Source organism: Coregonus clupeaformis, chromosome 5 (genome assembly GCF_020615455.1).
Source record: "Coregonus clupeaformis isolate EN_2021a chromosome 5, ASM2061545v1, whole genome shotgun sequence".
Classification (NCBI taxonomy): Eukaryota; Metazoa; Chordata; class Actinopteri; order Salmoniformes; family Salmonidae; genus Coregonus; species Coregonus clupeaformis.
In genome coordinates this window covers 37,995,074-38,020,073 of record NC_059196.1, presented here as the reverse complement: position 1 = coordinate 38,020,073, position 25,000 = coordinate 37,995,074, and the positions used below count along the sequence as shown (strand labels likewise).

The 25,000-nt window shown below is 47.5% G+C and overlaps 2 protein-coding genes across 2 annotated transcripts in view; one reads left to right on the top strand and one right to left on the bottom strand.

Moving 5' to 3' along the window:
• The window catches only part of LOC121566935 (pentraxin-related protein PTX3-like), a 17,970-nt gene extending 2,270 nt beyond the window's left edge, over nucleotides 1-15,700 (top strand). The window contains exons 2-4 of the mRNA XM_041876872.2: nucleotides 4,220-4,385; nucleotides 7,565-7,944; nucleotides 13,829-15,700. Coding sequence (XP_041732806.1) covers nucleotides 4,220-4,385; nucleotides 7,565-7,944; nucleotides 13,829-14,493 — 1,211 coding nt within the window. The 3' untranslated portion in view covers nucleotides 14,494-15,700. The remainder of the gene's footprint in view (nucleotides 1-4,219; nucleotides 4,386-7,564; nucleotides 7,945-13,828) is intronic.
• The window catches only part of veph1 (ventricular zone expressed PH domain-containing 1), a 163,135-nt gene that overhangs the window by 99,093 nt on the left and 39,042 nt on the right, over nucleotides 1-25,000 (bottom strand). The window lies entirely within an intron of this gene.

The window sequence follows — 25,000 nt, the reverse complement described above, 5'->3', positions numbered from 1 at the left end:
CTCTTATTCTCTCTTCTCTCTCTTCTCATCTCCTCCCTCTCTTCTCTCTCTTCTCTCTCTTCTCATCTCTTCCCTCTCTTCTCTTCTCCTCTCTCTCTTCTCCTCTCTCTCTTATCCTCCATTCTCTCCCTTCTCTCTCTCCTCTCTCTTCTCTGCCAGAGTACGTTGAGCATATACAGGACATAAATAATGTAAATAATCTGGACCAGTCAATTCCAATTCAGCTGTTATGAAACAACAGACGTTTGGGAATCACTGTGCTCTGTTAGTAGAGTCAATCTATCTCCAGTAGTTGGGGCTGAGCGAGTATTTCTCAATTTGTTCTGTCAGTATTAGCTGGGAAAGTCTGGGCAGAGATGTTCTCTGCCAGAGAGTAAGTTGAGCGAGAGAAGACCAGGGCTTTTAGCCTCCTATTGGGAAAAGACCATTATGAATGACTGGTCATTGATCAAAGAAATACTATTGAATTGGGGAATTCTTCTCTCGGCTATTTTGGAAGGTAGGCTCCTCTATGTGTGTGTGTGTGTGTGTGTGTGTGTGTGTGTGTGTGTGTGTGTGTGTGTGTGTGTGTGTGTGTGTGTGTGTGTGTGTGTGTGTGTGTGTGTGTGTGTGTGTGTGTGTGTGTGTGTGTCTGTGTGTGTGTGTGTGTGTGTGTGTGTGTATGCTTGGTACTGTCACAGAAAACCATAACCAACAATACATTTGCTCAGGGCAGTTTGTAATGTGATTTTACATTATTAAAGATGAAGCGGCCCAAACAAACACTGGAGAGTAACATCATACATTACCACACCAGAGAAAGAGACTGTGCCAATAACTCAGACTGCCAGGACACAGGACACGGAAAGAGAGGGAGAGAGTGGGAATTGGATTGATACTGTTTCAAGAAAAGGGAGAGAAAAAAGTAGATGGATGGAGAAAGGGACAATCTGAGAGAGAGATGGACAGTTGGCAGGAGACAGGGACAATCTGAGAGAGAGAGGGACAGTTGGCAGGAGACAAGGGACAATCTGAGAGAGATGGACAGTTGGCAGGAGAAAGGGACAATCTGAGAGAGAGATGGACAGTTGGCAGGAGACAAGGGACAATCTGAGAGAGAGGGACAGTTGGCAGGAGACAGGGTAATCTGAGAGAGAGAGGGACAGTTGGCAGGAGACAGGGACAATCTGAGAGAAATGTACAGTTGGCAGGAGACAGGGACAATCTGAGAGAGAGATTGACAGTTGGCAGGAGACAGGGTAATCTGAGAGAGAGAGGGACAGTTGGCAGGAGACAGGGTAATCTGAGAGAGAGAGGGACAGTTGGCAGGAGACAGGGACAATCTGAGAGAGAGATGGACAGTTGGCAGGAGAAAGGGACAATCTGAGAGAGAGATTGACAGTTGGCAGGAGACAGGGTAATCTGAGAGAGAGATGGACAGTTGGCAGGAGAAAGGGACAATCTGAGAGAGATGGAGAGTTGGCAGGAGACAAGGGACAATCTGAGAGAGAGATAGAGGGACAGTTGGCAGGAGACAGGGACAATCTGAGAGAGATGGACAGTTGGCAGGAGACAGGGTAATCTGAGAGAGAGATGGACAGTTGGCAGGAGACAGGGACAATCTGAGAGAGAGATGGACAGTTGGCAGGAGACAAGGGACAATCTGAGAGAGAGATGGACAGTTGGCAGGAGACAAGGGACAATCTGAGAGAGAGATGGACAGTTGGCAGGAGAAAGGGACAATCTGAGAAAGAGATGGACAGTTGGCAGGAGACAAGGGACAATCTGAGAGAGAGGGACAGTTGGCAGGAGACAGGGTAATCTGAGAGAGAGAGGGACAGTTGGCAGGAGACAGGGACAATCTGAGAGAGATGTACAGTTGGCAGGAGACAGGGACAATCTGAGAGAGAGATTGACAGTTGGCAGGAGACAGGGTAATCTGAGAGAGAGAGGGACAGTTGGCAGGAGACAGGGTAATCTGAGAGAGATGGACAGTTGGCAGGAGAAAGAGACAATCTGAGAGAGATGGACAGTTGGCAGGAGACAGGGTAATCTGAGAGAGAGAGGGACAGTTGGCAGGAGACAGGGACAATCTGAGAGAGATGGACAGTTGGCAGGAGAAAGGGACAATCTGAGAGAGATGGACAGTTAGCAGGAGACAGGGACAATCTGAGAGAGAGAGAGAGAGAGGGACAGTTGGCAGGAGACAGGGACAATCTGAGAGAGAGATTGACAGTTGGCAGGAGAAAGGGACAATCTGAGAGAGATGGACAGTTGGCAGGAGACAAGGGACAATCTGAGAGAGAGATAGAGGGACAGTTGGCAGGAGACAGGGACAATCTGAGAGAGATGGACAGTTGGCAGGAGACAGGGTAATCTGAGAGAGAGATGGACAGTTGGCAGGAGACAAGGGACAATCTGAGAGAGAGATGGACAGTTGGCAGGAGACAAGGGACAATCTGAGAGAGAGATGGACAGTTGGCAGGAGACAAGGGACAATCTGAGAGAGAGATGGACAGTTGGCAGGAGAAAGGGACAATCTGAGAGAGAGATGGACAGTTGGCAGGAGACAGGGTAATCTGAGAGAGAGAGGGACAGTTGGCAGGAGACAGGGACAATCTGAGAGAGATGTACAGTTGGCAGGAGACAGGGACAATCTGAGAGAGAGATTGACAGTTGGCAGGAGACAGGGTAATCTGAGAGAGAGAGGGACAGTTGGCAGGAGACAGGGTAATCTGAGAGAGACAGGGACAGTTGGCAGGAGACAGGGACAATCTGAGAGAGAGATGGACAGTTGGCAGGAGACAGGGTAATCTGAGAGAGAGAGGGACAGTTGGCAGGAGACAAGGGACAATCTGAGAGAGATGGACAGTTGGCAGGAGAAAGGGACAATCTGAGAGAGAGAGAGAGGGACAGTTGGCAGGAGACAGGGACAATCTGAGAGAGAGATTGACAGTTGGCAGGAGACAGGGTAATCTGAGAGAGAGATGGACAGTTGGCAGGAGACAGGGACAATCTGAGAGAGATGGACAGTTGGCAGGAGACAGGGTAATCTGAGAGAGAGATGGACAGTTGGCAGGAGACAGGGACAATCTGAGAGAGAGATGGACAGTTGGCAGGAGACAAGGGACAATCTGAGAGAGAGATGGACAGTTGGCAGGAGAAAGGGACAATCTGAGAGAGATGAACAGTTGGCAGGAGACAAGGGACAATCTGAGAGAGATGGACAGTTGGCAGGAGACAGGGACAATCTGAGAGAGAGATGGACAGTTGGCAGGAGAAAGGGACAATCTGAGAGAGAGATGGACAGTTGGCCGGAGACAAGGGACAATCTGAGAGAGATGAACAGTTGGCAGGAGACAAGGGACAATCTGAGAGAGAGAGGGACAGTTGGCAGGAGAAAGGGACAATCTGAGAGAGAGATGGACAGTTGGCAGGAGAAAGGATAGGAAGTGAAGGATCATTAAAACAGCTCAGTGTTGACTTAAAATGTATGAATAAAAAGCCCTCTAACATACATGCCTGTCTCTACCGCTCCACCCCACCTCTCCTCCCCACTCAATTCAATTCAATTGAGTGGGAAGGAGAGGAGGAGTGGTACAGACAGGCATGTATGTTAGAGGGCTTCTATTTTACCCATCCTCTCTCTCTCTCTCTCTCTCTCTCTCTCTCTCTCTCTCTCTCTCTCTCTCTCTCTCTCTCTCTCTCTCTCTCTCTCTCTCTCTCTCTCTCTCTCTCTCTCTCTCTCTCTCTCTCTCTCTCTCTCTCTCTCTCTCTCTCTCTCTCTCTCTCTCTCTCTCTCTCTCTCTCTCTCTCTCTCTCTCTCTCTCTCTCTCTCCTCTCTCTCTCTCTCTCTCTCTCTCTCTCTCTCTCTCTCTCTCTCTCTCTCTCTCTCTCTCTCTCTCTCTCTCTCTCTCTCTCTCTCTCTCTCTCTCTCTCTCTCTCTCTCTCTCTCTCTCTCTCTCTCTCTCTCTCTCTCTCTCTCTCTCTCTCTCTCTCTCCTCTCTCTCTCTCTCTCTCTCTCTCTCTCTCTCTCTCTCTCTCTCTCTCTCTCTCTCTCTCTCTCTCTCTCTCTCTCTCTCTCTCTCTCTCTCTCTCTCTCTCTCTCTCTCTCTCTCTCTCTCTCTCTCTCTCCTCTCTCTCTCTCTCTCTCTCTCTCTCTCTCTCTCTCTCTCTCTCTCTCTCTCTCTCTCTCTCTCTCTCTCTCTCTCTCTCTCTCTCTCTCTCTCTCTCTCTCCAGCCACGGCCACCCTAGCCCCAGGCCCCTGTAACGCTACAGACATCACTAAATGGGACAAGCTCTTCTCCCTGCTGGAGAACTCTCAGATGAGGGAGACCATGCTTCTGCAGTACTCCGATGACATCATCAAGGTGGAGTTGGGGTCGCTGCGTGGAGAGATGCTAAGGTTGGTTTTTCAGAAGAAAGTCTGTGCTATGTATATGCACTTATATAAACACCCTTACTGTATATAAACACCCTTACTGTATTTAAACACCTTTACTGTATATAAACACCCTTACTGTATATAAACACCCTTACTGTATTTAAACACCCTTACTGTATTTAAACACCCTTACTGTATATAAACACCTTTACTGTATTTAAACACCCTTACTGTATATAAACACCCTCACTGTATTTAAACACCTTTACTGTATATAAACACCCTTACTGTATTTAAACACCCTTACTGTATATAAACACCCTTACTGTATATAAACACCCTTACTGTATATAAACACCCTTACTGTATATAAACACCCTTACTGTATATAAACACCCTTACTGTATTTAAACACCCTTACTGTATATAAACACCCTTACTGTATTTAAACACCCTTACTGTATATAAACACCCTTACTGTATTTAAACACCCTTACTGTATTTAAACACCTTTACTGTATATAAACACCCTTACTGTATTTAAACACCTTTACTGTATATAAACACCCTTACTGTATTTAAACACCTTTACTGTATATAAACACCCTTACTGTATATAAACACCCTTACTGTATATAAACACCCTTACTGTATTTAAACACCCTTACTGTATATAAACACCCTTACTGTATATAAACACCCTTGCTGTATATAAAGACCCTTACTGTATATAAACACCCTTACTGTATTTAAACACCCTTACTGTATATAAACACCCTTACTGTATATAAACACCCTTACTGTATTTAAACACCCTTACTGTATATAAACACCCTTACTGTATATAAACACCCTTACTGTATATAAACACCCTTACTATATATAAACACCCTTACTGTATATAAACACCCTTACTGTATATAAACACCCTTACTGTATTTAAACACCCTTACTGTATATAAACACCCTTACTGTATTTAAACACCCTTACTGTATATAAACACCCTTACTGTATATAAACACCCTTACTGTATATAAACACCCTTACTGTATATAAACACCCTTACTGTATATAAACACCCTTACTGTATATAAACACCCTTAGAGCTGCCGAACAAAAATATAAACGCAACATGTCCCATGTTTCATGAGCTGAAATAAAACAATCCCAGAAATGTTCCATATGCACAAAAAGCTTATTTCTCTCAAATGTTGCGCTCAAATTTGTGGATTGGCTGGGCCTGGCTCCTCAGTGGGTGGATCTTGCTCCCAAGTGTGTGCCCTCCCAGGCCCATCCATGGCTGCACCCCTACGCAGTCATATGAAATCCATACATTAGGGCCTAATGAATTTATTTAAATTGACTGATTTCCTTCTATGAACTGTAACTCAGTAAAATCTTTGAAATTGTTGCATGTTGTGTTTATATTTTGGTTCAGTATAAATGGAACTCTCAGCCAATGGAACATAACCACCAATCCCAAATTGACCTTTACCCCCCTAACCCCTGTACACCTGTGTACAGTCATGGTCAAAGGTTTTGAGAATGACACAAGTATTGGTCTGCTTCAGTGTTTTTAGATGTTTTTGTCAGATGTTACTATGAAGTATAATTACAACCATTCCATAAGTGTCAAAGGCTTTTATTGACAATTACATGAAGTTTATGCAAAGAGTCAATATTTGCAGTGTTGACCCTTCATTTTCAAGACCTCTGCAATCCGCCCTGGCATGCTGTCAATTAACTTCTGGGCCACATCCTGACTGATGGCAGCCCATTCTTGCATAAGGAATGCTTATAGTTTGTCAGAATTTGTGGGGGGTTTGTTTGTCCACCCGCCTCTTGAGGATTGACCACAAGTTCTCAATGGGATTAAGGTCTGGGGAGTTTCCTGGCCATGGACACAACATTTCGATGTTTTGTTCCCAGAGCCACTTAGTTATCACTTTTGCCTTATGGCAAGGTGCTCTATCATGCTGTAAAAGGCATTGTTCGTCACCAAACTGTTCTTGGATGGTTGGGAGAAGTTGCTCTCGGAGGATGTGTTGGTACCATTCTTTATTCATGGCTGTGTTCTTAGGCAAAATTGTGAGTGAGCCCACTCCCTTGGCTGAGAAGCAACCCCACACATGAATGGTCTCAGGATGCTTTATTGTTGGCATGACACAGGACTGATGGTAGCGCTCACCTTGTCTTCTCCAGACAAGCTTTTTTCCGGATGCCCCAAACAATCGGAAAGGGGATTCATCAGATAAAATTACTTTAACCCAGTCCTCAGCAGTCTAATCCCTGTACCTTTTGCAGAATATCAGTCTGTCACTGATGTTCTGGAGAGAAGTGGCTTCCTCGCTGCCCTTCTTGACACCAGGCCATCCTCCAAAAGTCTTTGCCTCACTGTGCGTGCAGATACACTCACACCTGCCTACTGCCATTCCTGAGCAAGCTCTGCACTGGTGGTGCCCCGATCCCGCAGCTGAATCAACTTTAGGAGACGTCCTGGCGCTTGCTGGACTTTCTTGGGCGCCCTGAAGCCTTCTTCACAACAATTGAACCTCTCTCCTTGAAGTTCTTGATGATCCGATAAATGGTTGATTTAGGTGCAATCTTACTAGCAGCAATATCCTTGCCTGTGAAGCCCTTTTTGTGCAAAGCAATGATGACGGCACGTGTTTCCTTGCAGGTAACCATGGTTAACAGAGGAAGAACAATGATTTCAAGCACCACCCTCCTTTTAAAGCTAGTCTGTTATTCTAACTCAATCAGCATGACAGAGTGATCTCCAGCCTTTTCCTCGTCAACACTCTCACCTGTGTTAACGAGAGAATCACTGACATGATGTAAGCAGGTCCTTTTGTGGCAGGGCTGAAATGCAGTGGAAATGTTTTTTTGGGGGGGAGATTAAGTTCATTTTCATGGCAAAGAGGGACTTTGCAATTAATTGCAATTCATCTGATCACTCTTCATAACATTCTGGACTATATGCAAATTGCCATCATAAAATCTGAGGCAGCACACTTTGTGAAAATTTATATTTGTGTCATTCTCAAAACTTTTGACCACGACTGTATATCTGAAAGCAGTCCGTGTGGAAAAGGGCGTAAGAAACTACTGGTGCAGTTGGCTAGCTTGGCTCCTATGTGTACTGTACTTCCTGGTCTCTGATGTAATCCCTCTCTAATCCCTCTTCTCCTCACCCCAGGTTCGTGGCTCAGTACGGAGAGGCCTGTGGCATTGCAGTGGAGACCGCTGGACGGAGGATGTCCATGCAGATGGAGGCTCGCCTCAGGGAGACCATGGGGCATCTCAGACAGGATCGGAGCATCGCTGCTAGCGATTCAGCTGGGAATAGCCATCAGGAAAAGCTGTTACAGCAGCTTCTTACTGCGGCGAGGACACAAGATATCCGACTCATCAAGCTGGAAAACAGCTGCCTGAGTAATCCAGAGGCTAAGGGGGAAAACCTGCAGCAGGAAGTGGCATCAGCAGAGATGCTGGATGCCGTGGTGACAGAGCTGGTGAAGACGAGGGCAGTGCTAGAGCTAGTGTTCAAATCGGCACAGCAACGACACCTGCCCGCAGGTGAGAACACCACTTCCTGTGTCCCTATCTATACATCCTGTCATCCTTTACATCAGTGGTTCTCAACCAGGGGTACTAGTACTTGGCCTATCCACAGGGGGTACTTGACTCAACCAGGGGTACTAGTACTTGGCCTATCCACAGGGGGTACTTGACTCAACCAGGGGTACTAGTACTTGGCCTATCCACAGGGGGTACTTGACTCAACCAGGGGTACTAGTACTTGGCCTATCCACAGGGGGTACTTGAGAAGACTCATGAGACCGTAGGCTTACTGGTCAAATGCACATGAGGGGGTAGTTCAGGTGTACTCTGGGCAGAGCAGCATGTCCTTGTGGTAGAGCAACCGAACAAGGTTGAGAAGCCCTGCTCTACATAATGTAGCAGATTTATGTTTAGACACAATCAGGTAATACAGCACTCCTCTTACAAGAATCACACCAGACATCCCTCCCAGGCAATTTGATCCTTACAACCGATCGATTCTTGAAAGAATGAAAATAGGAAATACAGTGACTTGCAAAAGTATTCATCCCCCGTTGGCGTTTTTCCTATTTTGTTGCATTACAACCTGTAATTTAAATTTATTTTTATTTGGATTTCATGGACATACACAAAATAGTCAAAATTGGTGAAGTGAAATTAAAAAAATAACTTGTTTCAGAAAATTCAAAATAATAAATAACGGAAAAGCGGTTCAGCTTCAGAAGTCACATAATTAGTTAAATAAAGTCCACCTGTGTGCAATCTAAGTGTCACATGATCTGTCACATGATCTCAGTATATATACACCTGTTCTGAAAGGCCCCAGTCTGCAACACCACTAAGCAAGGGGCACCACCAAGCAAGCAGCACCATGAAGACCAAGGAGCTCTCCAAACAGGTCAGGGACAAAGTTGTGGAGAAGTACAGATCAGGGTTGGGTTATAAAAAAATATCAGAAACTTTGAACATCCCACGGAGCACCATTAAATCCATTATTAAAAAATGGAAAGAATATGGCACCACAACAAACCTGCCAAGAGAGGGCCGCCCACCAAAACTCACAGATCAGGCAAGGACGGCATTAATCAGAAAGGCAACAAAGAGACCAAAGATAACCCTGATGGAGCTGCAAAGCTCCACAGCGGAGATTGGAGTATCTGTCCATAGGACCACTTTAAGCCGTACACTCCACAGAGCTGGGCTTTACGGAAGAGTGGCCAGAAAAAAGCCTTTGCTTAAAGACAAAAATAAGCAAACACGTTTGGTGTTCGCCAAAAGGCATGTGGGAGACTCCCCAAACATATGGAAGAAGGTACTCTGGTCAGATGAGACTAAAATTGAGCTTTTTGGCCATCAAGGAAAACGCTATGTCTGGCGCAAACCCAACACCTCTCATCACCCTGAGAACACCATCCCCACAGTGAAGCATGGTGGTGGCAGCATCATGCTGTGGGGATGTTTTTCATCGGCAGAGACTGAGAAACTGGTCAGAATTGAAGGAATGATGAATGGCGCTAAATACAGAAATTCTTGAGGGAAACCTGTTTCAGTCTTCCAGAGATTTGAGACTGGGACGGAGGTTCACCTTCCAGCAGGACAATGACCCTAAGCATACTGCTAAAGCAACACTTGAGTGGTTTAAGGGGAAACATTTAAATGTCTTGGAATGGCCTAGTCAAAGCCCAGACCTCAATCCAATTGAGAATCTGTGGTATGACTTAAAGATTACTGTACACCAGCGGAACCCATCCAACTTCAAGGAGCTGGAGCAGTTTTGCCTTGAAGAATGGGCAGAAATCCCAGTGCCTAGATGTGCCAAGCTTATAGAGACATACCCCAAGAGACTTGCAGCTGTAATTGCTGCAAAAGGTGGCTCTACAAAGTAGTGACTTTTGGGGGGGGGGTGAATAGTTATGCACGCTCAAGTTTTCCGTTATTTTGTCTTATTTCTTGTTTGTTTCACACACAAAAAAATATTTTCCATCTTCAAAGTGGTAGGCATGTTGTGTAAATTAAATGATACAAACATCCGTGTTCCAAGCCCAGTCTCTGCATCTGAAATATACCCACAGGTCCTGTTCAGGCCTACTTACTCTGTTGAAATTCAATCAAAAAACAAAATGAGTTATAGGACTTATAATAAGCCCAGAGAGCAACAAGGCTATTGTTCTATAAAGAGGAGTCTCTAAGAATCAGGTCCGTTCATATAGAGCTGCCAGGCCTTTCAGTGAGCCAGCTCCAGTTCCCAGCATTAATCGGATAAAAACTCAATGTTGTTTATATTACACACACACACAGTCTATATTAACCGCCCTGTAAATATGCCCTGAATACTGAGCAGAGGGAGGTATAATCATTAGCAGGTCGGCAAAGCAACCACAGCAAAGCACCCTGGCAAGCAGAACCAGATGGGAACGGTTACCCCCCCACCGGAGAGAAATCTGAGACAAATGTAACGTCAATATTTAGGGTCTGGTAGGAGGAGTCTCTGTATCATAACCTAGCTATCAGAAATGCTGCTGCAGAGATAGGGGGAAGGGAGCTGTCCACACTGATTCAAAACCCACTTTGTCATACACAAATCATACATAATCATACACACACACACATACATACATACATACATACATACATACATACATACATACATACATACATACAAAGACTGATTCAAACCTCCAGAAGTGATTTCCTCTTCTGGTCTGACTCTGGGTTGATGCATTATCTCATGGTTTTATTATCCCGTTGATAGACCTCACACAGTAGAGCTGCACACACACACACACAGTCTTGTACAGCTAACCTTGTGGAGACACACAATTCAGTCCCATTCAAAATCCTATTTTTCCTAACCCCTAACCCTAACCTTAACCCGTACTCTTACCCTTACCCTAACCTTAACCCAAAAACCTTAACCCTAACCCTAACCCTAACCCTATCTCCTAGCTCCTAACCCTAACCCTAACCCTAACCCTAGCTCCTAACCCTAACCCTAAAACTAACCCTAGCTCCTAACCCTTAACTTAATTCTAACACTAACACTAACCTTAAACCCCCTAGAAATAGCATTAGACCTTGTGGGGACCAACAAAATGTCCCCAGTTAGTCAAATGTTAGTTTGTTTACTATTCTTGTGGGGACTTCTGGTCCCCACAAGAATAGTTAAACACGTCCACACACACACACACACACACACACACACACACACAGACAGGCCTACTTGTGCACAAGCAAACAAGAGAGAGGTGTGTGTGATAAGAAACAGACATGGTGACCATGGTGACCATACAGTTTACTCTGTCATTGCTTAAAGGAAAGAGAGAGAGAGAGAAAAAACTACTGCGCCCGCAGAGTGGGAAAAGACAGGGGAAAACTTTGGGTCTATGACATCACTGATCGCATTACCGCTGACCGCAACCTGAACCTCGACCACCCTCTCTGTGCTCTGATCACACCATGGTCTACCGCTCAAATACCAAACTGCTCCATTGGCATGACTGTTAAAGGTTCAACCATAGAGATCCTATACAGTATATATAATTCTATAGTCATTCATATTTGGGAAGAACAATAACTAGGTAGCATCCTATTGATGAATTTGATGTCCCAAAACATTTGCATAAACAGTGAATATAATGTAGTCCTACCTGTTAGGGTAACTTGGGGTAAACCGCCACCCGAGGTAACACGCCCCCTGCCTGAACTTCTCACAGAAACCACTTTTCCACCATTTCCCCCCTTCCAACATTTTCCCTGGTTGCCACTACTCTTGCTCAACTAAAAATCTGTCTCATCACAATTTTTTAAGTCACTCCACCAAAAAATATATTTTACCCCAAGGTACCCTACAATTGACCCGTGTTACATTTAGCCCCACTCTCCCCTAGGCACTCATGATGAATTGCAGAGCAACTCGCTTAACCATCCTACTGCTACAAACTCTGGGTTTAAAACGGTGCCGTTTGCACATATTTAGGAGTTGAGAAATAAAAACATTGGCAATGGAAAGCTGGGAGCCACCTCTTTTTAATAAAGGCCATTAAAACTGCTTTTTTCGCGATTGCAAGAAGTGTTGTGCGTTGACTACTTGTCAGAATGCATGTTCGCATCCCTATGGCACAGGTAACTTGAATGCGCCTTGAGAGGAATGTTTATATATCGCATAGAAGACACAACAACAAGCCGACTAGGTAAATAGATCAACTATTCCACTATGGGGTTGGCAGATTTTTCTATTCATTAGTCGTTTTGTTTGCAGAGGAAAAGTAAATGTGGACTGATCAAGCACCTTCAAAGTGCGCCTCGGCAGAAATATTTTTTCATCTTCCTTATTTTTAGGGCGTGGCGGCAATGATTTTGCCGTGGCGCAGCGCCACAGCAAAATGACTTCAGCGGAAACACTGTCTATGATATACAGTACCAGTCAAAAGTTTGGACACACCTACTCATTCAAGGGTTTTTCTTTATTTGTACTATTTTTTACATTGTAGAATAATAGTGAAGACATCAAAACTATGAAATAACACATATGGAATCATGTAGTAACCAAAAAAGTGTTAAACAAATCTAAATATATTTTATATTTGAGATTCTTCAAATAGCCATCCTTTGCCTTGATGACAGCGCTAATGATGAAACTGTCTCTCATGAGGACCGATCACAGGAATGGAAGACCCAGAGTTACCTCTGCTGCAGAGGATAAGTTCAATAGAGTTACCAGCCTCAGAAATTGCAGCCCAAATAAATGCTTCACAGAGTTCAAGTCACAGACACATCTCAACATCAACTGTTCAGAGGGGACTGTGTGAATCAGGCCTTCATGGTCGAATTGCTGCAAAGAAACCACTACTAAAGGACACCAATAAGGAGAAGAGACCTGCTTGGGCCAAGAAACATGAGCAATGGCCATTAGACCGGTTGAAATGTGTCCTTTGGTCTGGAGTCCAAATTGGACATTCATTTTTGGTTCCAACCGCTGTGTCTTTGTGAGACCCAGTGTGGGTGAACGGATGATCTCCGCATGTGTATTTTCCACCGTAAAGCATGGAGGAGGAGGAGTTATGGTGCTTTGCTTGTGACACTGTAATTCATTTAGAATTCAAGGCACACTTAACCAGCATGGCTACCACAGCATTCTGCAGCGATACGCCATCCCATCTGGTTTGGGCTTAGTGGGACTATCATTTGTTTTTCAACAGGACAATGACTCAACACACCTCCAGGCTGTGTAAGGGCTATTTTACCAACAAGGAGAGTGATGGAGTGCTGCATCAGATGACCTGGCCTCCACAATCTCCCGACCTCAACCCAATTGAGATGGTTTGGGATGAGTCGGACAGCAGAGTGAAGGAAAAGCAGCCAACAAGTGCTAAGCATATGTGGGAACTCCTTCAAGACTGTTGGAAAAGCATTAATCAAGGCAAATGGTGGCTATTTGAACTTTTTTGGTTACTACATGATTCCATATGTGTTATTTCCTAGTTTTGATGTCTTCACTATTATTCTACAATGTAGAAAACAGTAAAAATAAAGAAAATCCTTGAATGAGTAGGTGTGTCCAAACTTTTGACCGGTACTGTACATAACTAATATCTAGTGTAGTGTTTCTTGATGTGAGAACTTTTGTGATAAAGACATGATGATCTGGTCATCTGTAGTGCTTCTGAGAACAGAGCAGAGGCCTGAAGAAGCCCTGTGAGACAGCATGAGGGCAGAGGGCAGAGGGCAGAGGGCAGAGGGCAGGGTCTGTTTCCCTTTCTCTCCCTTCAAACAAATGACAACATTTTGACTTTTCGTCATCCTGTGGTTTCCTGATTTTGTCATCTTGCAGATCAATGAATAACCGCAAAATGACTAAAGCAATTATCTCGTTCTCTCCTCCCTCCCTGCTCTCTCCCAGGCTGTGAGACCGCTCTTCTCTTCCCTATGCGTTCCCGTCGCATCTTCTCCTCGGTGACACCAGACCTCCCTCTCTCCCTGTCTTTCTTCACCGTGTGCCTGTGGGCTAAGCCCGTCTCCATATCCAACAGAACCGTGCTGTTCTCCTACGGAACCAAACGGAACCCCTATGAGATACAGCTCCTTCTCAGCGGAACCAGGGCTCTCTTCACCGTGGGAGGAGAGGCTCACCTGGTGGAGGGGCGGGGCGTGGTGAAAGGAGGAGGAGTTTGGACCCACCTATGTGGGTCTTGGAGCTCTGAGCAGGGCATAGCGTCACTATGGGCCGATGGACACAGAGTGGCATTCACACCCGGGGTGGCCGAGGGCCGCATGTTACCCGATGGAGGCTCACTCCAGCTTGGGCAAGAGAAGAACGGCGGTGGGGTCTCTGGAGGGTCAGGTGGCAGTGGGAGTCAGCTGCCTGGGTTTGAGGGAGGCTTCGATGCCAAGTTGGCATTCGCTGGGAAGATGACGGGGGTGAACATGTGGGACCGTGTGCTGGCGGAGGATGAGATATCCCAGCTGGCTTTGCAGGACGGCAAGGGGTGTGAGCAGAGGGGGAATGTAGTTGGGTGGGGCTTGACGGAGATTGTGCCTCATGGGGGCGCTCAGTTCATCAACTAACTCTAATGACGTTTTCATCATCATCATCATCATCATCATCATCATTTAAATCAACTCTAACATCATCATCTTCATCATCATAATCATCATCATTTAAATGAACTATCATTATCATCATTTAAATGAACTATCATTATCATCATTTAAATGAACTATCATTATCATCATCGTCCTTGTCATCTAACTCTGCTGCCCCTAAGACCTGCAGTGCAGAACAGCCCAACCAGCTGAGACTGCAACAACAATGTGAACATGAACAACAACAACAACAACAACATTCCTCTGAATGTGCCCTGTTTGAGGAGTGTTTCCCATTTAGAGAAGCAGGAGAGTGGTAACACACATGTACACACATGTACACACATGTACACACATGTACACACACACACACACACACACACACACACACTCTTCGTGAGAAGCATTAGTATACATAGCCTTAGGAGGAGAAGTGGGGAAAACAACATTTACCAAAGATTTCAAGAGAAGAAAGGAGAGGAAGAACAGAGGAGAGAGAGAGACAAAGAGCTCATTGTGTGGAAGGAGGGATGCTTTGGGTCCAACTGTCTGCAAGGGTCACCACTAGATGGCCATGCTAGAGAGGACAACATTGGCTATATCATCATAAGTATTGTGCAAGTACGTTAGCTGTTTGTTATTAATCGAGTGTTAGGGTTAAGGGGTAAGGTAAATGGTAAAGGTTGAGGTTTGGGTTAGTTGTTAAAGTGGCATTGTGGTTAAAAAACACTTTACATTCGTCCTCTCTGGCATGGCTACGTAGTGACAACCATCTGCAAGCTGCCATGGGAGGTTTTAATCATTCTATTACCTTATAATCTTGTGTTTCCGGAAAAAGTTGTTTCCAACTTGTTTCCAACTTTGTATTTATCAAAGTGTTTACATTCAGATGTGACAAACATAATATTTCAGTTGTTTTGTGTTTTGCTTTTGCTTTCCATATATCCAGAGGGGTTTATTGTCTTTGAGACAGAAACAGTTGATTTGAAAAGCGGAACTGTGGACAATGTTTACAGAATCTGTTACGACTATCTCTGCTCATTTGTTAAAGTTAGTAGGCAATGTGTATCATACTGTAAATTATTTTGTGTTTTTTTGTCAAGAAGTAAAAATGAATGTATTTTGTATATAAATATTTTTGGATTAGAATTGGAGACGAAGGTATTAATAAAACGACATTTTAACATTATGCCTCTGATGCATTTCTTCATCACCAACAGGAAAGACAAGTTTAAGCAGAGTGATGTTTGTTTCCATTTTGATCTATTTCCCCATTTTAGTCATCTTACAACAGTTGTTGAGTCATTATTGCATATTAACTTAATTCATCAGTCTTTCACTTTATTTAGATAGCCCCAATGTACATCTACAGAGGGTTACTAGAGTGTTAGTAAATGCACTGAACATGCTCATCAGTTGATACTTACACTATATACACAAAAGTATGTGGACACCCCTTCAAATCAGTGGATTTGGCTATTTCAGACACGCCTGTTGCTGACAGGTGTATAAAATTGAGCACACAGCCATGCAATCTCCATAGACAAACATTGGTAGTAGAATGGCCTTACTGAAGAGCTCAGTGACTTTCAACGTGGCACCGTCATAGGATGCCACCTTTCCAACAAGTCAGTTGGTCAAATTTCTGCCCTGCTAGAGCTGCCCCGGTCAACTGTAAGTGCTGTTATTGTGAAACGTCTAGGAGCAACAACGGCTCAGCCACAAAGTGGTAGGCCACACAAGCCACACGACGGACAAATCTGGGTTTGGCGGATGCCAGGCGAACGCTACCTGCCCGAATGCATAGTGCCAACTGTAAAGTTTGGTGGAGGAGGAATAATGGTCTGGGGCTGTTTTTCGTGGTTCGGGCTAGGCCCCTTAGTTCCAATTAAGGGAAATCTTAACACTACAGCATACAATGAATGACATTCTAGACGATTCTGTTGTCACAAATCCGGGTTAGAACTCCGGTCTCAGAAGTGTAGAGCTGGGGGTACTACCCCTTAGCCACAGAGGAGATGTTGTAGGACCCAAATAAAACACCCAAGGCAATACTCCAGGCAAGTAGATTTAATCTTCCAAAACAGGAGGCAAAACAAAACAACTCCACGAGGGGAGAAAAACAAACTAAAGATAACTTCAAAAACTTACTAGGACTGACACGGTGAGACAAAGCAGGAGACACACAGTCAGGACGCAATAACCAAGTGAGAAACAAGGGGAAAACACACAGCTAAAATACACAAGGGGAAACAAGGCACAGGTGACCTGGATAAGCTAATTAGGACACATGAGGAAGAACTAAGGCAAAGGGGGAACACAGCTGACCTCTAGAGGCCAGGAGACAAACAGGGGAAGCAGGAAGCTGACAGGACCCCCTCCTCTAGGAACGACTCCTGACGTTCCTTCCAGAACACCCTGGCCCCAGGGTGCGAAAATCTCGGATCAACCCTGGGTCCAGGATGTCCCTGGCTGGAACCCAGGAGCGCTCCTCTGGCCCGTAGCCCTCCCAGTCCACCAGATACTGCAGAGAGTTCTGGACCCTCCGGGAGTCCAGTATCCGGCGGACTGTGTAGGCTGGCTGGCCGTCTATGATCCTGGGAGGTGGCGGGGGTCTGTGTGGGGGGCAAAAGGAGAAGACAAGACAGGTTTAAGGAGTGAAACATGGAAAGTGGGGTTAACTCTAAGGGAGCGAGGCAGAACTAAACGATACGAAACAGGGTTAACCTTTCTAGCAATGCGGAAAGGGCCGATGTATCTCTGGGAAAGCTTCTTGGATTCGACCCGGGGGGGCAAGTTCTTAGTGGCCAACCAAACTCTCTGTCCAGCTCGGAAACTAGGGGCCGTCCGGCGGTGGCGATTAGCCTGACTTTGGTATCTCTGGGAGGTCCGAAGGAGGGTACACCTGGCCTTCTTCCAGGTCCGCCTACAGCGTTGGACAAAGCGCTGGGCCGAGGGAACACCAACTTGCGCCTCTTCCTCTGGAAATAATGGAGGGTTGTAACCGAACTGGCATTCGAAGGGGGACAATCCGGTGGCTGAGGACTGGAGGGTGTTGTGGGCATATTCAGCCCAAATGATATAGGTGGCCCAAGACGTGGGATTACTGGCCGCCATACACCGCAGGGTGGTCTCCAGATCCTGATTAATCCGTTCCGTTTGGCCATTAGACTCTGGATGGAATCCTGACGATAGGCTGGCTGTGGCCCCAATAAGCCTGCAGAAGGCCCCCCAAAACCGGGACGAGAATTGGGGACCTCGGTCAGAGACCACGTCCAGGGGAATGCCAAATATCCGGAAGACATGGTTCATGAGGAGCTCAGCAGTCTCCTTAGCCGAGGGCAGCTTGGGCAGGGGAATAAACCGGGCAGCCTTAGAGAAACGGTCTACCACCACAAGGATGACGGTGTTGCCCTGGGATAGAGGAAGTCCCGTAACAAAGTCCAGAGAAAGGTGTGACCATGGCCTTCGAGGAACAGGTAAGGGATGGAGCAGTCCCTGGGGTCGCTGGCGTGTCGACTTTCCCTGGTTGCACACAGGGCAGGCCTCAACATAGACCTGCACGTCCTTCTTGATGGACGGCCACCAAAACCGCCGTCGGAGGAACTCCAGTGTGCGAGCACTGCCAGGATGGCATGTCAAGGGCGACTCATGACCCCACTGCAAGACGCGGCCCGAACCGAGAGAGGAACGTACAGGCGACCGGCAGGACCACCGCCTGGATCGGGCTCACGGGCAAGAGCTTCCGTACCCCTCTTTCTAGTTCCCACTGAAGAGGTGCGACGATCCTAGACCTCGGAATAATCGATGCCAAGGGCTTCTCTTGTACCTCGGGAGAATAGACTCGAGACAGAGCATCCGGCTTGACGTTCTTGGTGCCAGGTCGGTAAGTCAGGAGGAACTGGAATCGATTAAAGAAAAGGGACCATCGTGCTTGCCGAGGGTTCATCCGCTTAGCCTGTTGGAGATATTCCAGGTTCTTGTGGTCTGTGAGAACCTGGAAAGGGTGCTGAGCCCCCTCAAGCCAATGGCGCCACTCTTCCAAGGCCAGTTTTACCGCAAGCAACTCTAGATCCCCCACGTGGTAGTTGCGCTCGGCCTCCGACAGGCGGCGAGACATGAAGGCACAAGGGTGTAATCTCCCATCCGCACCCCTCTGTGACAGGACGGCTCCCACCCCCACCTCTGAGGCGTCCACCTCCACCACGAAAGGTCTCTCTGGGTCAGGGGTCACCAGAATCGGAGCAGAAGTGAAGCGGCGCTTGAGATCCTCGAAGGCCCCTGCTGCTTCCGGACCCCAGTGAATCTTGGTCCCTCCTCCCTTGGTAAGCGTCGTCAAGGGGGCTACCACCGAGCTGAAATTCTTGATGAACTTCCGATAGAAGTTAGAAAAGCCAATGAACCGTTGAACCTCCTTGACCGTGGCAGGTGTGGGCCAATCGTGGACCGCCTTGACCTTCTTGGGATCCATCTCTAGGTGCCCGGGAGTGACAATAAACCCGAGAAACTGAGTCTGAGAAACATGAAATTCACACTTCTCAGGCTTAACGTAGAGGTGATTGTCAAGGAGCCTCTGGAGAACCCGGCTAACATGCCCCTCATGTTCCTTCAGAGACCTCGAGAAGATGAGGATATCGTCCAGGTACACGAAGACGAACAGATTAAGCATATCCCGGAGAACATCATTAATCAGGGCTTGGAATACTGCGGGGGCATTGGTGAGCCCGAACGGCATCACCCGATATTCATAGTGTCCCGTGGGCGTGTTGAACGCCGTCTTCCATTCGTCTCCTGGCCGGATCCGCACGAGATGGTAAGCATTGCGGAGATCCAGCTTAGTAAAAATGGAAGCCCCTTGAAGCAGCTCAAAAGCAGTGGCCATGAGAGGAAGAGGGTATCGATTCCGAACCGCGATCTTGTTGAGTCCCCGGTAATCAATACAAGGCCTCAGACCCCGTCTTTCTTTTCAACAAAAAGAAGCCCGCCCCAGCCGGGAAGTAGAGGCATAGATGAGGCCGGCTGCCAAGGACTCCTTAATGTAGGTGTCCATAGCTGCGTGCTCGGGGAGGACAAGGAAAAGATCCGACCTCTAGGAGGGCAGCACCCAGGAGTAGATCAATGGCACAGTCATAAGTGCGATGAGGCGGTAAGGCAGTAGCCCGGGCCTTGCTGAACACTGCCTTGAACCGATGGTAAACACTGGGGACTCGGGAGACGTCAACAGACTCTTGAAACTGGGTACTAGGGGCTGAGGAACTCTGAAGCATGCAGGTGAGTTGGCAAGTGGGACCCCAGCTAAGAATGGTGCCAGTAGGCCAGTCGATCTGGGGATTATGTCTGCATAGCCAAGGGTGACCCAGGATAATAGGATACTCGGGAGAGTCAATGAGATAGAAGGTCTCCTCCTGCTGGTGTTGAGAGATGGTAAGTCGCAGGGACTGAGTCGCCTCAGTAACTTTTCCTGGTTCCAGAGGTCTGCCATCTAAGGCTGTAACTGCCTGGGGTTGAGGAAGTAGTTGGGTAGGGATCTTAAGTTCCTTAGCCAAGGTTACATCCATAAAATCACCTGCGGCACCGGAATCGATCATAGCCTGGACCCGATGCTGGTGGCCCTCCCAGGACAGAGTGGCTGGAATAGCTAGGACCGCGTTAGTAGGAGGAGCTCTAATTTTCCCCATCACAACCCTCCTGTAGCTGGGCGGGGACAGGCGTTTCCCGAAAGCTCGGGGCAAGTGGAGCGGAAGTGGCCGGCAACCCCGCAGTAGAGGCACCGACGCTCCCTCATGCGACGTTCCCTTTCGTTGGAAGAAAGCCTGGAACGGCCTAACTGCATGCTCTCCGGGGAATCCTGGGGCAGTTCAGGAGCCGGGGCAGCTCTGAATGACGGAGTCCAAACAGGAGAAACAGAGCTGCTCAGAGGAACTTGGGACTGAGACACCTGACGGCGAGCCGTTCTCCGCTCTCTTAGACGATTGTCCAGGCGGATGGCCAAGGCTATGAGGGACTCGAGATCTTCAGCTGGTTCACGGGTGGCTAACTCATCTTGAAGGGGCTCAGATAACCCTCCCTGAAAGCAGACCCTCAGCGCTTCATCATTCCATCCGCTCCTTGCTGCTATGGTTCGGAACTCAATGGCAAAATCTGCCGTGCTACGGAGGCCCTGACGGAGAGACAGTAGGCGCTTGGAAGCCTCCCGCCCACTGACAGGATGATCGAACACCCGCTTGAACTCTTCTACAAATGCAGCGTGGGAGTCACAACAGGCTTCCTGGGACTGCCACACCGCAGAGGCCCAGGCGAGCGCCTTGTCTGAAAGAAGGGTAATGAGGTAGGCAATCTTGGAACGGTCTGTGGGAAAACTTGAGGGTTGGAGCTCGAAGGTGAGGGAGCATTGGGTGAGGAAACCCTGGCAAGAGCTTGGATCCCCAGAAAAGGGCTTGGGAGGTGGTAGTCGGGGCTCCGCCAACCGAGAAGGCCTGTCGTCACTGGGAGGTGACCGGGGGGAAGGGGGAGGACCAAGGAGGCGTTCAAAGAGCTGGTGAAGGGAACTCATCATTTCGGCCAGGAGTTGAGAATGTCTAGCCATCAGCTCCTCTTGTCGGCTGAGAACGGCTTCATGGCGCTGGAAAGAAGCCCCATGTCGAATGATCACCGCCAACAGGTCCTGGGAACTGAGTGTTTCTGGGTCCATGATTGACTTGGTTATTCTGTCACAAATCCGGGTTAGAACTCCGGTCTCAGAAGTGTAGAGCTGGGGGTACTACCCCTTAGCCACAGAGGAGATGTTGTAGGACCCAAATAAAACACCCAAGGCAATACTCCAGGCAAGTAGATTTAATCTTCCAAAACAGGAGGCAAAACAAAACAACTCCACGAGGGGAGAAAAACAAACTAAAGATAACTTCAAAAACTTACTAGGACTGACACGGTGAGACAAAGCAGGAGACACACAGTCAGGACGCAATAACCAAGTGAGAAACAAGGGGAAAACACACAGCTAAAATACACAAGGGGAAACAAGGCACAGGTGACCTGGATAAGCTAATTAGGACACATGAGGAAGAACTAAGGCAAAGGGGAACACAGCTGACCTCTAGAGGCCAGGAGACAAACAGGGGAAGCAGGAAGCTGACATCTGTGCTTCCAAGTTTGTGGCAACAGTTTGGGGAAGGCCCTTTCCTGTTTCAGCATGACAATGCTCCCGTGCACAAAGCGAGATCCATACAGAAATGGTTTGTCGAGATCGGTGTGGAAGAACTTGGCTGGCCTGCACAGAGCCCTGACCTCAACCCCATCAAACACCTTTAGGATGAATTGGAACGCCGACTGCGAGCCAGGCCTAATCGCCCAACATCAGTGCCCGACCTCAGTAATGCTCGTGGCTGAATAGAAGCAAGTCCCCGCAGCAATGTTCAAAACATCTAGTGGAAAGCCTTCCCAGAAGAGTGGAGGCTGTTATAGCAGCAAAGGGGGGGGGGGCAACTCCATATTAATGCCCATGATTTTGGAATGAGATGTTCGACAAGCAGGTGTCCACAAACTTTTGGTCATGTAGTGTAGTTGAATGTGAAGTAGATTAGTCGTCAACTAATCCCAACTTGTGTTTTACTTTATTTGGATAGTCCCAAAGCATTCATACATTTAGTTACTAGAATGACAACAAATATGCTGTTAAACTGATATGCTGTTAAACTGATAGGTGGACAGCCAAGAGTTTGTGTGTTTGTAGGGTGTATCTGATAATGAGGTAGGCCTGTGGGGTTTCCTGTAGTTGCATGTAAAACCTTAACATTGTGCCCCCTGCTAGCTTCCTTTCTACCCCTCCCCGGATTTAAACAAGTCTTTGAGGTTGTAACACACATATACTGTACACATGTGGATCACACACACACAGTGCTAGCTCATTATCTGCCACCAGAACAGCTTCAGTGCACCTTGGTATAGATTCTACAAGTGTCTGGAACTCTGTTGCAGGGATGCAACCCCATTCTTCCACGATAAATTCCATAATTTGGTGTTTTGTTGATGAGGGTGGAAAATGCTGTTTCAGGCGCCACTCCAGAATTAAATTGGAGTGACATCTGATGACTGAGACACACACACCCTTTAAACCTCTTATGCTCCTTTGAAACCCCTCTTTCAAAGTCACTGAGATCTCTTATTCTAGCCATGGTAACCAGAATAATGGGCAACTGGGCATTTTTAAACATTACCCTAGTGACGTTTGTTTCCATTTTGATCTATTTCCCCATTTTAGGATGATGGGATAATAATTGCTTAATTAAGTCCGGAACCACACCTGTGTGGAAGCCCCTGCTTTCAACATACATTGTATCCCTTTCAATATACTCAAGTGTTTCCTTTATTTTGGCAGTTACCTCAGCACAAACATACAGTATAAGCCCAGAGCAGCCAGACCAGAGCAGCCAGCCCAGAGCAGCCAGACCAGAGCAGCCAGACCAGAGCAGACAGACCAGAGCAGCCAGACCAGAGCAGCCAGACCAGAGGAGCCAGACCAGAGGAGCCAGACCAGAGGAGCCACCCCAGAGCAGCCAGACCAGAGCAGCCAGACCAGAGCAGCCAGACCAGAGGAGCCAGACCAGAGGAGCCACCCCAGAGCAGCCAGACCAGAGCAGCCAGACCAGAGGAGCCAGACCAGAGGAGCCACCCCAGAGCAGCCAGACCAGAGCAGCCAGACCAGAGCAGCCAGACCAGAGCAGACAGACCAGAGCAGCCAGACCAGAGCAGCCAGACCAGAGCAGCCAGACCAGAGCAGCCAGACCAGAGCAGCCAGACCAGAGGAGCCAGACCAGAGGAGCCACCCCAGAGCAGCCAGACCAGAGCAGCCAGACCAGAGCAGCCAGACCAGAGGAGCCAGACCAGAGGAGCCACCCCAGAGCAGCCAGACCAGAGCAGCCAGACCAGAGCAGCCAGACCAGAGGAGCCAGACCAGAGGAGCCACCCCAGAGCAGCCAGACCAGAGCAGCCAGACCAGAGCAGCCAGACCAGAGCAGCGAGACCAGAGCAGACAGACCAGAGCAGCCAGACCAGAGCAGCCAGACCAGAGGAGCCACCCCAGAGCAGCCAGACCAGAGCAGCCAGACCAGAGCAGCCAGACCAGAGCAGCCAGACCAGAGCAGCCAGACCAGAGGAGCCAGACCAGAGCAGCCAGACCAGAGCAGCCAGACCAGAGCAGCCAGACCAGAGCAGCCAGACCAGAGGAGCCAGACCAGAGCAGCCAGACCAGAGGAGCAGTGCAACCACCCAACACCCCACAGCAGCAGTACCACATCTCCCTATCAGCAGCTGGGCCTAACAGCCTGTGGGCTACAGTACAGTATGTAATGACAGAGAGGGCGAAACCCCTGCTGAACCTCACTCTAGAGCAGTGCTTTAAAGTATGTTATCTTGAAGCTAAAGTCCCTCCTGACCCTTGGCCTTGAACAATTACACTACTTCACATTGCTTACATTAATGTACACAATAAATAATGCTTTTAAGAGACAATCTATCATCTTGATAACTGCTCTATTCCAGCTTTAACAATGGAGACTCTCTGTTTGTCCTTTCTGAAGGCTGGATGGGTGCCAGAGTTACTGCTTACATATCCCCTTTCTGCTCTCCTCTCCCTTTCTCTCTCTCTCACCACTTCCTGTGCCCTATCTCTCTCTCTCTCTGTGTGTGTGTGTGTGTGTGTGTGTGTGTGTGTGTGTGTGTGGACGTGTTTAACTATTCTTGTGGGGACCAGAAGTCCCCACAAGAATAGTAAACTAACAAAAATCTGACCAACTGGGGACATTGTGTTAGTCCCCACGAGGTCAAATGTTATTTCTAGGGGGTTTAGGGTTAGAATTAGTGTTAGGGTGAGAATTACGTTAAGGGTTAGGGTTAGGAGCTAGGGTTAGTTTTAGGGTTAAAGTTAGGATTAGGGTAAGGGTACAGGTTAGGGTTAGGTTTAGGGTTAGGGGTTAGGGAAAATAGGATTTTGAATGGGACTGAAATGTGTGTCCCCACAAGGTTAGCTGTACAAGACTGTGTGTGTGTGTGTGTGTGTGTGTGTGTGTGTGTGTGTGTGTGTGTGTGTGTGTGTGTGTGTGTGTGTGTGTGTGTGTGTGTGTGTGTGTTTGTGTGTGTTGGACTGGCCTGTTACCCACTCTCAGCTTTGGACCGTGGCAGTGTTTATACTTGAGCCCAGAGAACAGACCCCCCAAAGCAGGAAGTGCCTCAGCTGCCACAACACCACTGAGACTCTCCAAGGCAGGAGTGCAACTGCCTGTGCTGCGGGTGAGTGGCCTAGCAAAATATGGCCGCCATTACTGCATAAAATCTGGTCAAGGGCAGGACGAAATGGAGGCGGATCATTGCGGTCATTTCACAAAAGAGGATTAATTAAGTGTGAACACAAAACAGTTGGAAGGTCCGATAAGAGGGGATATGTTTATACTGTACAGGAGTCATTTTCATTGACCTTAACACGGCAGTAACTGAT